General features: G+C 38.2%; 2 protein-coding genes across 5 annotated transcripts in view; one reads left to right on the top strand and one right to left on the bottom strand.

Moving 5' to 3' along the window:
• Positions 1-7570, top strand: part of lrch3 (leucine-rich repeats and calponin homology (CH) domain containing 3) — a 23648-nt gene extending 16078 nt beyond the window's left edge. For 2 of the 4 annotated variants that reach the window (XM_083552966.1, XM_083552965.1), the window contains exons 18-20: positions 1807-1944; positions 2030-2107; positions 6545-7570. In XM_083552966.1, coding sequence (XP_083409092.1) covers positions 1807-1944; positions 2030-2107; positions 6545-6682 — 354 coding nt within the window. In that variant the 3' untranslated portion in view covers positions 6683-7570. Of the gene's footprint in view, positions 1-1806; positions 1945-2029; positions 2108-2642; positions 3515-6544 lie in introns of those variants that run through there. The other 2 variants (XM_083552964.1, XM_083552963.1) reach the window with 1 other exon arrangement.
• drc9 (dynein regulatory complex subunit 9) lies at positions 7514-14575 on the bottom strand. The gene is made up of 9 exons (XM_083551615.1): positions 14431-14575; positions 13404-13624; positions 12507-12700; positions 12291-12419; positions 12134-12215; positions 11745-11936; positions 10860-10991; positions 10673-10774; positions 7514-9705 (listed from the first exon to the last, which is right to left on the bottom strand). Exons 2-9 carry the CDS (start codon positions 13584-13586, stop codon positions 9595-9597), a joined length of 1125 nt encoding a protein of 374 aa, XP_083407741.1. The 5' UTR covers positions 13587-13624; positions 14431-14575; the 3' UTR covers positions 7514-9594.

The following is a 14575-nucleotide window of genomic DNA, read 5'->3' as shown; positions in this document are numbered from 1 at the left end:
TGGAAAGTATTCAGACCCCCTTAAATGTTTCACTCTGTTATATTGCAGCCATTTGCTAAAATCATTTAGGTTCATTCTTCTTCCTCATGAATGTACACACAGCTCCCCATACTGACAGAAAAACACAGAATTGTTGACATTGTTGCAGATTTATTAAAAAAGAAAAACTGAAATATCACATGGTCCTAAGTATTCAGACCCTTTGCTCAGTATTTAGTAGAAGCCCCCTTTTGATCTAATACAGCCAGGAGTCTTTTTGGGAAAGATGCAACAAGTCTTTCACACCTGGATTTGGGGATCCTCTGTCATTCCTCCTTGCAGATCCTCTCCAGTTCTGTCAGGTTGGACGGTAAACGTTGGCGGACAGCCATTTTTAGGTCTCTCCAGAGATGCTCAATTGGGTTTAAGTCAGGGCTCTGGCTGGGCCATTCAAGAACAGTCACGGAGTTGTTGTGAAGCCACTCCTTCGTTATTTTAGCTGTGTGCTTAGGGTCATTGTCTTGTTGGAAGGTAAACCTTTGGCCCAGTCTGAGGTCCAGAGCACTCTGGAGAAGGTTTTTGTCCAGGATATCCCTGTACTTGGCCGCATTCATCTTTCCCTCGATTGCAACCAGTCGTCCTGTCCCTGCAGCTGAAAAACACCCCCACAGCATGATGCTGCCACCACCATGCTTCACTGTTGGGACTGTATTGGACAGGTGATGAGCAGTGCCTGGTTTTCTCCACACATACCGCTTAGAATTAAGGCCAAAAAGTTCTATTCATCAGACCAGAGAATCTTATTTCTCACTATCTTGGAGTCCTTCAGGTGTTTTTTAGCAAACTCCATGCAGGCTTTCATGTGTCCTGCACTGAGGAGAGGCTTCCGTCGGGCCACTCTGCCATAAAGCCCCGACTGGTGTAGGGCTGCAGTGATGGTTGACTTTCTACAACTTTCTCCCATCTCCTGACTGCATCTCTGGAGCTCAGCCACAGTGATCTTTGGGTTCTTCTTTACCTCTCTCACCAAGGCTCTTCTCCCCCGATAGCTCAGTTTGGCCGGACGGCCAGCTCTAGGAAGGGTTCTGGTCGTCCCAAACGTCTTCCATTTGAGGATTATGGAGGCCACTGTGCTCTTAGGAACCTTAAGTGCAGCAAAAGTCTTTTTGTAACCGTGGCCAGATCTGTGCCTTGCCACAATTCTGTCTCTGAGCTCTTCAGGCAGTTCCTTTGACCTCATGATTCTCATTTGCTCTGACATGCATTGTGATCTGGAAGGTCTTATATAGACAGATGTGTGGCTTTCCTAATCAAGTCCAATCAGTATAATCAAACACAGCCGGACTCAAATGAAGGGTGTAGAACCATCTCAAGGATGATCACAAGAAATGGAGAGCACCTGAGTTAAATATATGAGTGTCACAGCAAAGGGTCTGAATACTTAGGACCATGTGATATTTCAGTTTTTCTTTTTTAATAAATCTGCAACAATGTCAACAATTCTGGGTTTTTCTGTCAATACGGGGAGCTGTGTGTACATTCATGAGGAAGAAGAATGAACTTAAATGATTTTAGCAAATGGCTGCAATATAACAAGAGTGAAAAATTTAAGGGGGTCTGAATACTTTCCGTACCCACTGTAAAACAAACATTTAGCTATGCTCTAGCATTAGTGTTGCTTAGCGACCTAGGCTGGGTTTCCACGGCAACCGTGAAGATCATTACCGAATTAATGAATCCCTAGGACCAAGATTTCTTACGCCATGTAAAAATCATTCCATCGTGATAAAATAATGCATTTTTTGCTTCCGTTTCTCCTGATCGCAGAACATCGAGTCTCGGCTGAAAGTTTCTTTGCCTAGCGACCTGGGGGTGGCGCTGACGGATGGGGTGGTGCTGTGCCATCTGGCCAATCACGTGCGACCTCGTTCAGTACCCAGCATCCACGTGCCCTCGCCTGCGGTGGTCAGTAACACTGTATACGTAGGAATTAATTTTTTTCTCCACCATGTGTGTGGATGTTTCACAGCAACATTTTATTCCCTTTCAGCCCAAACTGACCATGGCCAAATGTCGACGGAACGTAGAGAACTTCCTGGAGGCGTGCCGTAAAATCGGCGTCCCTCAGGTGAGCTTTAAAAAAGAATCAAGCTAGCATGCTTGAGCAGGTTAAACCCTTTATTAGTTCATTTATTCATTTATTTAATGCTAAAGGCCATTAGTTTGTTTATGCTTAAGGTCACGGGTTTAGCTCTTAATGGAATTAATGAATTTTTTACTTAATAAATTAATTTATTTATTTATTTATGTTAGTAATTTCCAATCTTGCTTTTTTTTTCTTTTTAAAAAGCTCTTCTAATAAATAGTTTACACACTTTAATGCCCTGCTGCTAATGAAGCTAAAATTATTAACTCTCTTTCTCTTCCCTTCTTTTATCTCCTAAACTGGTCTTGTCTTTTTCACCTCTTTCCATCTCTAATTTTACATTTTTAATGCTTTATTACTTCTCATTTTTGTAATTCCACCCCGTTGTTTCCAAAAACCCCACCTCTCGGACATTTCCGTAATTCTACCGCATTCCCACCCCTATTTCCATAACCCCACCCACTGTATGGTTACCTAAACTCCGCCCCTCCTGTGTGGTTTTATATCACCGCTGTAGGGAAGCTTGTGTTCGGTTGCCGAGGTGTTGGAGGGCAAAGCAATGTGTTTATACCGATTGATTGAAGCTTTGCTCTCACTAGCGCCCCCTATGCGCCCATCACCTCCATCCCAACTGACCGGCTTTGCCCTGTTTTACCTATCCTTCATGTCTCTGTTGTGTGCACTGTACTGCCACCTAGTGCCCTGTTTCTAATCAGCACTCATACACTTACAGTGTGTGTCTAATCCACTGGGGGGGAAAAACGGAACGATTGCGTTTAACGTCAGCACTAATCAACCAGACAATCGCGGTTATCTTTTCCTACACAGTCCCTTCGAGGTTTAACTATAAAAAGCACACAGTCGGGCCATAAAGCGCATCTTATTGGATCATTTAATTAATTACAGACGGCTGATTTTTGTCTGAGTCTCATGTCGAGCTGTTTTTTTTTTTACTGTTTGTTGAACATTGTAGACTCAGACATTTGGAAATTATTTGTATCAGGAATTTCCCCGAAGCCTGGCTCACTGGAAAACTTCTCACTGCTCATTGGAAGTAGCCATAAGTTCATTAAGCCGACAAGTGCCCCTGTTTGCATCCAAACATTCTACAATTTTTCTCTCCAAAGAGTGGACTTGTTGAACTCTTTCATGAGAAACGCTGCTGTTATTTCTGAGCTTTTTAATCGCCTGCTTTTTTTTGGTGGTGTGCATTTCTGAGCATACAGTTATGATTGTCTTTAATCTGCAATAATGTATTCTGAAATCGAGGCCTTTTTGTTTTGATGATAAAAAGGAAATGCTGTTGAGAAAAGGTATCTGGAACTTTGTAAGTTATTAAGATAGCTAGAATATAGCTTTGAGAAAATAAAGGACAGGGTTTTTGTATGTGAGGTGATCGGAAACCTTATGTTCGGGTACGATAACCGGTGTTTTTTTTTTCTTTTCTTCAAATAGACGGCATCTGCAGGATAATCAGAAAGTCATGTAAATGTAAATAATAAATATAAGTAAAAAATATAGAGCTCTCCGTGCAGCGCACAGTCTCGCATGTAAAAACAGCACATGGTGTTAGTGATTCGCCTCTAGATGCCGCTCTCGTAATGACTGTGGACCGGAACCCGGAAAAACTATCAGTATGGATTTTTGAATTGGTGAACCTCTTTTACATTTTGAGTTCAGGTTGATTTTGACTTGTTTACAAGAGTGACTTAGTCACCAGGTTCTTACTTATTGATACAGTTGCCCTCCATTTGTAATCTTGGAGATGATCGAGCAGACTTGATGGCTCCATGGCGCTATTTTGGGCTACGCTTGCCAAGGCTGCATGAGTGATCCAGTCACCAGAAACTCACTTAAGACCACCTCCAGATCTTAATCTTGTGGATGGTTGAGCCCAATCGGTGGCTTCATGGTAACAAGAAAAGCATAGTTACCAGAGCCTCTCTGAAGATCTAGCCTTACCCCTCATTTTGCAGGATGTGAGCCAACAAGATGCTCAACCAGTTAATGACCAAGTGATCAGGTCCTACAAACTCGACCTCTAGGCTTTATTCCAGGGATTTGTTTTTGGAACTCTAAGATCTCTTTCCCAATGGTGGCCCTATTAAGGGCAATAAGTTCACATTGGCAAGTTCCTCAAGGTTCACCTCCCTTACGATCGCAGGGTTGAAGTCAAGCAGGAGCTTGCAAATGAAGCACTTTGTTTATCGGACATTCTACATGTCTCTATTTTCTTGAGTAAAAGATCGAGGATTTGTTGAACCTTGGAGTGGAGTTGCTGCTTGTTGAGATGGTTTAAGATCTGGCAGGTCCAAATGGATTATAAAGGCAGAAACTAGAAGCCACTGCAGATAATATGTAGAGATAGAAGTCTGGTCTCCGCCAGTTAGCACCATGATGATCTACATCTATTCGAAGCAACTATGGTCTTTCACATAAAGAAGTATTTGGAGTGCAGTACTTGAGCTTGTTGAAAGAGGACTTCAGCCAAATAATGTTCAGGAAGCACTGGTTTAAACAACTTTGTGTGTGTGTGTGTGTGTGTGTGTGTGTGTGTGTGTGTGTGTGTGTGTGTGTGTGTGTGTGTGTGTGTGTGTGTGTGTGTGTGTGTGTGTGTGTGTGTGTGTGTGTGTGTGTGTGTGTGTGTGTGTGTGTGTGTGGTTTTATACGCTGTTGCCTAAAGTTCTGGAACTCCTTTACGTTCATGCTTCTTCAAAACTTTTACAATAAAATTGAATCCTTGTCTTTCACTGTTTCTGGTTCTTTTTGATGCTCCAAATCCCCATCCAGCAGTTCTAAACTCCTCATGGAATAATTCTGCAAATCGTTACATCGGGACAGTAAGAATATTAGACGTGACGCACGTGAAGTCGTATCAGATCTAGCAAATAGAGCTTTTTTGTTGTTGTAAAAACAGAGGTGTGCTGAGAACATGGCTTTGTAAGGAAGGTAATGAATAGGACACTATATTTGCAAAAGTATTGGGACACCTGACATTCCAAACATGTGATTCTTCCTTAAACCCAAAGCCTGTTCCAGCATGACTATGCTCCTGTGTACAAAACCAGCTCTATTAAGATCTTTGGGAACGTTGACTGAACCCAAGGCCTCGTCACCTTCTCGCCTACATCAGCACCTGACTTTACTAACGCACTTGTAGCTGAATGAAGCTCCACCATCTCCACAAAAATCTAGTGGAACATCATCTCAGAAGAGTGGAGCTTATTATAAGAGCAAATGTCCACAATCAGGTGTCTCTATAGTGTATATATAATCACACACTCATTCAGTATAAATACAAACCAACGAAAACCTTTACGCATCTCATCCATCAAGTTCAGAATGATTGACACGTGCTTAAGGTGTTTTGTAGTCTCTGATATTAACTGACCCCCGAGAGGCCACGCCCCCTTTGACCTTTTTAGGTCAGTAATAGTAGCGACTGATGCAGCTGAGTCACGTTTCAGAACATCTGCATCTTCTCCGATTCCTGATCCGCTTCTCGTCTATTCCATCCAGGGTTTTACTCAGCTTTCTTTTTCCTCCTATTCGTTCATCTCTCACTCCATTCTTAATTTTATACAATTCTACTCTTAAGTTTGACATTTTAATTTTGTTATCATTGTTATTTTATTTGTGACTTTTCATTTTTATCATTATCCATTGACACGCCCCTTTTTCGTTTTATTCCCCCCTCTCTCTCTCTCTCTCTTTCTCTCTCTCTCTCTCTCTCTTTCTCTCTCTCTCTCTCTCTCTCTCTCTCTCTCTCTCTCTCTCTCTCTAATCTCTTTACGTCTCTGTCTCCATTGTATCATTTCTTTCTTTCTATTTGTCTTTCACTTTGTCTACATCTCTCTCTATCTTGTCTTTTTTCTCTTTTTCTCTATCTACTGTCCCTCAATCGTTCTTTCTTTTTTTCTATCTGTGCTGTCATCTTTTTACATGTATTTTTGTTTTTCCTTCCCCTTTCCCCCCCCCCATTTCTCTCTCTCTGTTTTTTCTGTTTTTCTTCCCCATCTTGTTCTCTCGCTCTCCATCTTTTTATCGGTCTCCACCGTATCATTTCTATCTTTCTCTTTTTATTTGTCTCCATCAATCCCTTTTTTTTATCTCTCTCTATCATCTTTTTTCCTTTTCTATCTATCTATCTATCTATCTATCTATCTATCTATCTATCTATCTATCTATCTATCTATCTATCTATCTATCTATCTATCTATCTATCTATCCTTATAATTTTTCTCCTCTCTCTATCTTGTCTTTTTCCTCGTTTCTCTCTTTCTGATTCTTCTATTTTTCTATCTTTCTTTACGTCTGTTGTCATCTTTTTCTATGTATGTTTGGTCTCTCTCTCTCTCTCTCTCTCTCTCTCTCCCCCCCCCCCCCCCTCCTCTCTTCATGTTCATGTTGTCCTCTCAGAGTCAGCTCTGTCTCCCGCTTCACATCCTGGAGGAGAAAGGTCTGGAGCAGGTTGCGATGACGGTACGCGCCCTGCTCGACCTGGCACCGCCCAAAAACGTGACATCACCAACCAGCTGCTCCGCCCCTTCTATGTAGGACTGCCTGCCACTGGTGGGTGGGATGTGGGCGGGGCATGGGCATGGCCACACTACAGGATTTCTTATTTCCACTTCTTTATTACGGGCTACAAAGAGAAGAGAGACTGAACACCGGAATGCGCTCATCCCTCAATCTTCTCACTCGTGTTCCTCTCGCACCGAGGAACGAAAGGAGGGAGGAGGTAAGTGACTGCGGGGTGGAAAAGAGCACAGGAGATGCTGATCATCCCATTCTGACTCACACCACCAGCATTCACTCCATCGTTCCAGAGATTTTTCTTCTCTTGTGGATTTTTCTTTATCACATCGTTTTGCACCTATTATTATTATTATTATTATTATTATTATTATTATTATTATTATTACTGTTAAATCATCACATCTGACTCTGAGATGTTTCGAGTAAATCACACTAACTCACTCTTGAAGCGAAGCTAAAATCGTGCACAAAAATCTATCAGAAATGTACGTTTGTGGCCACAGGGTGACGCTGTTTCCCCAAAGACTATGAACACCCGCTGTTTTGAAACATCTAAATATTTAATATTATAGTTTATACAATAATTATATAATAGTTTATTAAAATAAAGCAAGAGACTATTTGTGACTTTTAAGGGACTACATTTTGAAAAAAGAATTTTATATATATATATATATATATATATATATATATATATATATATATATATATATATATATATATATATATCAAAGATTTTCTTTTTTATAACCTACAGCTTTGTTTCTAGATCAGTTTTAAATCAATCATTCACAATTTGTGGGAGAAAAAAAACACAATTTCCATAGTGTTACGGTATTTTTTTATTTCTTCATCATTGTATTTATTCGGAAGGTTTTGTAACTGACTTCTTTTTTTTTTTTTTTTTTTTCCTCCAAAATAAGAAATTATTATTTTTCCCTCCCATATGTTGTGAATGTGTTAAAATGTGAACTGTTGTGCGAAAGTGCGATTCCCGGAGCCACGAGTGTTACTTTCTTATTTTCTTTCAATGCATGAACGAGTTACTACATATAATGAGGGGAAAGGGGAGGAGTTTAAAGGGGGCGGGGCTTGAATACAGACACACGGTGTTAGGCAGTAAGGCTGTAGTCACTATTGCATGGCTTGCTTGTGCGTATCTGTGATTCTACAATCGAAAGCTGTACGCTTGTGTTTTTATTTTTGTTTTGGTTTTTTTTTATTTAATTTTTTTATGGAAGCACATTTCACCATGTGGGAGGAAAAAAAAAGTTTTTGTTGCCGCAGTATGTCGACACTGAAGCGTTATTTCAACTTTTTTACTTATTTGGTCAAAATTGTAATTTATGTCAGATTATTTAACTTAAAACACGTTTTGAATCCAATCAAAAAAATTTCCTCAGATTTTTTTAATACAATTTTAATTAGATCTTTTCACTAATTAAATTCTATCAGCATAAAATCTGGGACAAAATTAAGCTACTAATCTTTTTTTAATTTTAATTTTTTTAATTTTTATATATATATATCTCTCTGTAGCATCATAATCTATGTTTATCTGCGTGGCTCAGAGTTTAGCAGGACGACGTGCTGAAGTGACGTGGAAAATAAAAATTCAAAAGGAGGTAAAAAGGTGGTAATTTTACATTAAAAAAAATTTGAATTCAGTTTTTAGATGTAATGAGATCTGAAATACGTCAGAATTATTAATAGAAGATAATAAACGAAAGATACTTTGCGATTTGTCCAGATTGAGGTTACATTTTTTTGTTTAAACGTTTGTCAGAATAAAGAAAAAATATTCATAAATTTTGCATTTTGGTAGAATAATAATAATAATAAAATAAAAAAAACATTTCGAATTATCGCTTAAAAGTAATACGTTTTAGAAATAAAACTTTGGGTTATGAATTTTAAATTTAAGATTAAAAGAATTTTGAATTTAGAATAAATTTTGATGGTAAATCACAACAAATTTTGAATTTTTTATTTTTTTGTTTCAAATTGTAATTTTAGGGCAGACATTCAAGCTAAAATATTAATATTAAAATGTTATTTAAATAAAAGGATTATAAATCAGAATTTCGACATACTGCTGTTCCCAAAAATGTATATATATATATATTTTTTTTTTATCCTGCAGAAATGGCTTTCTGTGTGTGTGTGTGTAAGTAAATATTTATACATACATACACACACCCTTTTTTTGTGTAAATTTCTGACTGCTGCCCCTTGGCTGGGTTTCGGGGGCGTCTGGTGCTTTGATTAGAACTTTAACGCAGAAACAGGAAACGAACGGCGAGACATTCAGCTCATTACCAGAGGGAGGCGCAGTTCCAGGTGAATAATGTAGCGGTTAAGTCAGTGCACTAAAGCTACCCAGAATTCTTCATAAAGACAAAATGGTATATTTATTTATATTTTATATATATATATATATATATATATAAAATATAAATAAATATTTAATTTTTTAGACCCTGGTGTTTTAAAGAAGGAAGTAAAAAATAGAATATAATATTATAGATGTTTTTGTATTTTTTTTATTTGTTATTTTTTTATATTTTATTTGGACCTAGGGTTTTTTTTTTTTTTTCCAGCAGCTGATTATGATGTGGACCCTTGGGCAGGGTTTTTACCTGCGTGTCTGTACAGTAAATTAATACATTCCATACGTTTACAAGTATGCACCACTGACCACACACACACACACACACACACACACACAATGATGCACTACATACTTCAATCAGACAGCGTGCTTTTCTTTCTTTCTTTTTTTTTTTTTTCTTTTTCGTCCCGTAAAAGTTTTCGACTGTAATAAAATTTAGTAAAATGTTAAAAGTATTTTTTGAACATTTGGATTTATTATAATATGAATTAATAAAGTTCCCTTTTCTGCCTTTTGTGCTGTTTTATTTGCCTCCACATCACTTCTTCTTCTTCTTTCCTTTTTTGCCCTTCTTCTGTTGGGGTTTCTTCTGCTTTCCATATGGACCGAGACACTTTCTGACCAGGGTTCCTCTCCACCACGCCTGGAGCTGCAGAAAAACATCTACATGTAAATACTGCACCTTTAACGAAAAGAACGTAGTGAGGGATTTTTATATTATATTAATATATTATTTTAGTACGAGTTTAAACATTCGTCATTTCTCCAAATAATTTTAATGTTAAAAAATATATATAATTATATTATTCTCTTGTGAAGTTCCATTAATTCTTTCCGCAGACAATTGAGGCCTGATGGCAATTATTTAATGTAAAAAAAAACAACATTAAAGCGTCTTTGTTCAATTTATAAATAATAAAATGATGATAAATGTATCAAATACACAAATTAATAAATAAAAATTTAACATGGAACCAGATAAATTAGACCTTTTATTTAGTTATTTACTTGTGTATTTATATACTTGCATCTAAAATAGTATTGATATTATTATTATTATTATTATTATTATTGTTGTTGTTAAGCCCCGGTATCGCCAAGCTGCCACTCTTGGGCCCTTAAACAAGGCCCTTAACCCTCTATGCTCCGGGGGTCCCTTACGAGGGAAATATCAAGGTCCGTGACGTCGGAGTGACGTGGGGCCGCCTTCCCGTGGGCTCACCACCTGCCGGAGGGACCATAAAGGACGGTGCTGTGAGGATTGGGCAGCAGTCGAAGGCGGGGGTCTGCTTAGACTGCTGCCCCCGCGACCCGAATTACGGATAAGCGGGAGGAAATGAATGAATAAATGAATATTATTATTGTTTACATTTGAATTATAATTATATTGTCGCTTTATTATATCGAACAGTTTTATTATATTTAAAGACCTTCAGTACCCTAGAGCTTGTATTTTATTATTTTTTGGTTAATACTTTTATTTTTATATAATATATATATATATATTTTTTTTTTTTTAACAACTGCATATTGTATAATTTCTCTTTTAAAAAAATTACTTTTGGATTATTATAATTATTTTTTTTTTTTTTTTACTATTTCAGACTTAAGGTCACCTTTACAGCTGTGTTCTCCTCCAGCTCTTTCTGCTCCCGTTGTCTTTGCAGCTCCTCTTTCTCCAGTCTGTCGTCGATGATCACCTGCTCGTTGTCTCGGTACTGAAAAAAAAAAAAAGGTGAAACTTCAGAACTCGACGTGTGAAACTGGAAGTTTTTAAAAAGAGGAAAAAAAACCCATGCTGACCTTCTTCGCCAGCTCCTGTAACTGTGCCAGGTTGTTGCTTTTGTTGGTCTTTACAGTGTTCAGCTCTCGCTGTTTGTCCTCCGTGTCTTTATCGTAGCAGTCCATCCAGTACTCCAGCATTTCCTCAAGACTCTGTAGGGGAGAAGAAAGCAGAGCATGAACCCTGAGCGTGTTCCTTCTATTCTCCTACCATTAGATCATCTGCTGTCTTTCTGCTCTTTAAAGCGGCGGTATGCGACTTCTGACTGCACGTGGAGGAAAAACAGACTCTTCCGTAACAACCGGTTGTTAATCTTATGAAGGATTTGTTCAAAATACTCTGCTTTTCCTTCTGATTGTTTTTCGCCTTTTAAATTAAGAAGACGAGCAAATTTCTGGCCCTGAAAACTCGAGCCGTGTTTACGGCAGTGATGTTGTGAAAAAGTGTAAACACCCAGACGTGGAGTAAATTCATACATCTGTGTTTTATTCCTCTGACACCGCTGCGATTCCATTATTTAAACAATGACGTCGTAGTTTTTATCCGTTTCTGGTTACGCGGTGGACGAGGGGTCTTAAAGCGGCTCTGAACGTTGTTGAGAGAGAAGATCGCAAACCCCTCTGACGTGAAACCTTACGGCTTTGGCACCGGAGACTCCATAAAAGTTTTCCATCTATAAGAACCGTCGCCATAGAAACGGCTCTCTGCAGTCAGACAGAATTAATTAATGAACCTCTCGACCAATCAGAACGCGGCGTCTTCGCGCACTTACTGTTTGATTTTTTTTTAGAAACGTCTCCAGCTGGACGTGATCCTTTTCCTCCTCTTCCAGCTTCTGCTTGAGGATCTGGTGGGAAAAAAACTAATTCATGAGAACTATTTTTTTAGGGATTACATTACAACACACACACACACACACACACACACACACTCGCCTTTATCTCCGCCTCCAGTTGCTTCTCGATGCGGTTGTTCATTTTCTGTCCCTGAAGCACCATCAGCTGTGTGCTGCTGATCATGTACTTCTCCTGCAGGCTTTTCGTCACCTTCCATTCCTGCAGCTGGTCTTCCAGGTGCGCCGCAATCTGCTCGCGCTCCTACAACACCATCATCATCATCACGTTTTTGTTCTCGATTCGAATAACAAGGTTTTTAGAAGTTGGAACGTAAATTAAAAATGACGTGTTTTATTCCTTTTATACCAATAAATAGTTTTCTCTGGTACTGGAGACTCCTTACTTAATAAGAAGTTCCATATTGACGAATTTCAGCGTATTAAAAAAAACCCGCTCACCTGAATCTGGACCGCTGTTTCTTCTGTGAGGTCGTGTAGCTGCTTCTGCAGGGTTTTGATCTTCAGATGATCCTCTTCATCACTGTGGAAGATCAGCGATGAGATAAATATGACGGAATCGTGTTTTATTGGGGTAACGGAGAATCTGGGAACAGACCTGGTTAAGATCTCCTGCAGTTGAGCTTTGGTCGTCTTCTCTTCATCCACAGTGTGGATCAGGGTGTTGAAGGTTCCTTCTTCCTTCAGCTCCGTCAGCAGGTCACCGATCAGCAGAGACGCAAGCTTCCTGCGTGGGAATCGCACAAAACGTTTGCGCTGTGTGTGTGTGTGTGTGTGTGTGTGTGTGTGTGTGTGTGTGTGTGGCGCCCCTTACCGGTTGTTTTGCATATTAATTATGAATTGGGGAGAACTCTGCTTCATCTCCCTCTGTGTCCTTTGGAGCTCCTGTACTACCTCGTGCACGCTCCCTCTCTGAGACACGCCCCCTCTATGAGACACGCCTCCTCGAGCCTCCTGCAAGCGAATCCCTGAGACACTCTGCTGCCCCCTGCTGATGTCCACTGAGACCTTCTCGACATATAAACACAGCAGAATTCATCCTCGAGGTTGTCCGAGTAATTATGACCTTCATTGTTTTGTTTTTGTTCCCAGGAGCGCTTGGAAATAATGATTAAATAAATAAATAAAAAATAATTCAACAATGAACAGTATAGATATTACCAATATTTAGCATCAGTTTATTAATTTTATTTATTAGATAATCATTTTATATAATTATTTATGTCTGTACTTTTGAGTCTAACAGCTGGAACCAAATTAATTCTCGTCCAATCAACCTGATTCTGATTTCTTAATACTTTCATATAACCAGTATTATTGAATTTAATCGTGTGATATAAATATATCGAGATATTAGTTTTCAACTTTTACAAATATAAAACATTATTGGTGCGAAATTAAACAAAAATAATATATAATAATAATAATAATAATAATAATAATAATAATAATAAAATCATTATTAATAAAATAAATACAATTACTATCCTTTTTTTTTTATTATAACAGACAGGCAGAGAGACGATTATCGCATGACTCGAGCTGGTTTATTGTCAGTGAATGAAATCATTCGTGTGTGTGTGTGTGTGTGTGTGTGTGTGTGTGTGTGTGTGTGTGTGTGTGTGTGTGTGTGTGTGTGTGTGTGTGTGTGTGTGTGTGTGTGTGTGTGTGTGTGTGTGTGTGTGTGTGTGTGTGTGTGTGTATTTCTCACAGCAGTAGCGTGTGTATCGGTGTAAGTTCCGGACAGGATGTTCCCCAGCACGGCGAGTTGTTCTGAACAATCCTGCAGAATGGCGGAGATCCGCAGCACCGATACTGGACACAATTTTACACTCATAGTCTGAATCCTCTTCTGCTCACAAGCAGCCACATCGCCGGTAATAAACCTGCTCATGGCGTCTTTTTGTTTCCATGGTAGCACGTTTGTACGTACTGTGTCAGAACGCGGAAGTGTAAAAAAAAAATAATAATAATTTACTTTTATATAATGTTATTAATTTCAAATGCTCTTGTTTGCGAACAACAATATAAATTAACTTTATTTATCAATAACAAAAAAAAAGCCAGCACATGGCGTTTCCTGTCTCCATGGTAGCACGTTCATTACGTGACGACGTTGTTTTACGTAGGCATGTTTGTACGTAACGCGGAAATGAATATTTTCTTTTTAAACATTTAAAAGTATTAATTTAAATATTGTATTAATAAACAAAAATATGAATTTTTCCCAAATGACTGTTTTAATTAATTAAAATGCAATGTCTATTTTATTATTTATGTTTATTGTGTTATTTAATTTATTGTAGTATTTTTACGTGAAACAAAACTTTCAATCTCTTCGTACTTTCGAGCGAATTAAATATTATATATATATATATATATATATATATATATATATATATATATATATATATATATATATATATATATATATATATATATACACAGAGGATCAGATATATATATAAAATTGTGTTTATTTTGAAGGTTACAGGTTTTTTCGCGGTTATTGTACTGATTGTTAGTGAGATAGATGTGTAGATTCATGCATTGATTTTTTTGTGTGAAAGTTGCAAAATGTGGCGTAAGACCTATTTATATGTTTTTTTTAACTTTTTTTTACTTTAACTTTTTTTTAAACTTTAAGTTTATACTGAGATCTACAGCTGAAAGCTGAAGTTATGGAAAATACAGAGAGTGATTAAACAACAAAACATATAAAACATTGTTATCCACACCAGATGTTACACAGATGTGTATTCGGGTTCTTTTCCCATCTCAGAACTCAAAGCCATGAAGTTAAAAGAAAACTTTCGGATCAGTGTAATTCCAGGGGTTGAGCAGCAGGGGGCAACATAACGAGCCCCGGATCGAACAGACAGT

This window comes from Silurus aristotelis (genome assembly GCF_946808225.1).
Source record: "Silurus aristotelis genome assembly, chromosome: 10".
Lineage (NCBI taxonomy): Eukaryota > Metazoa > Chordata > Actinopteri > Siluriformes > Siluridae > Silurus > Silurus aristotelis.
Note: the sequence above shows the minus strand (reverse complement) of the source record. Positions and strands in the feature narration are given on the sequence as shown.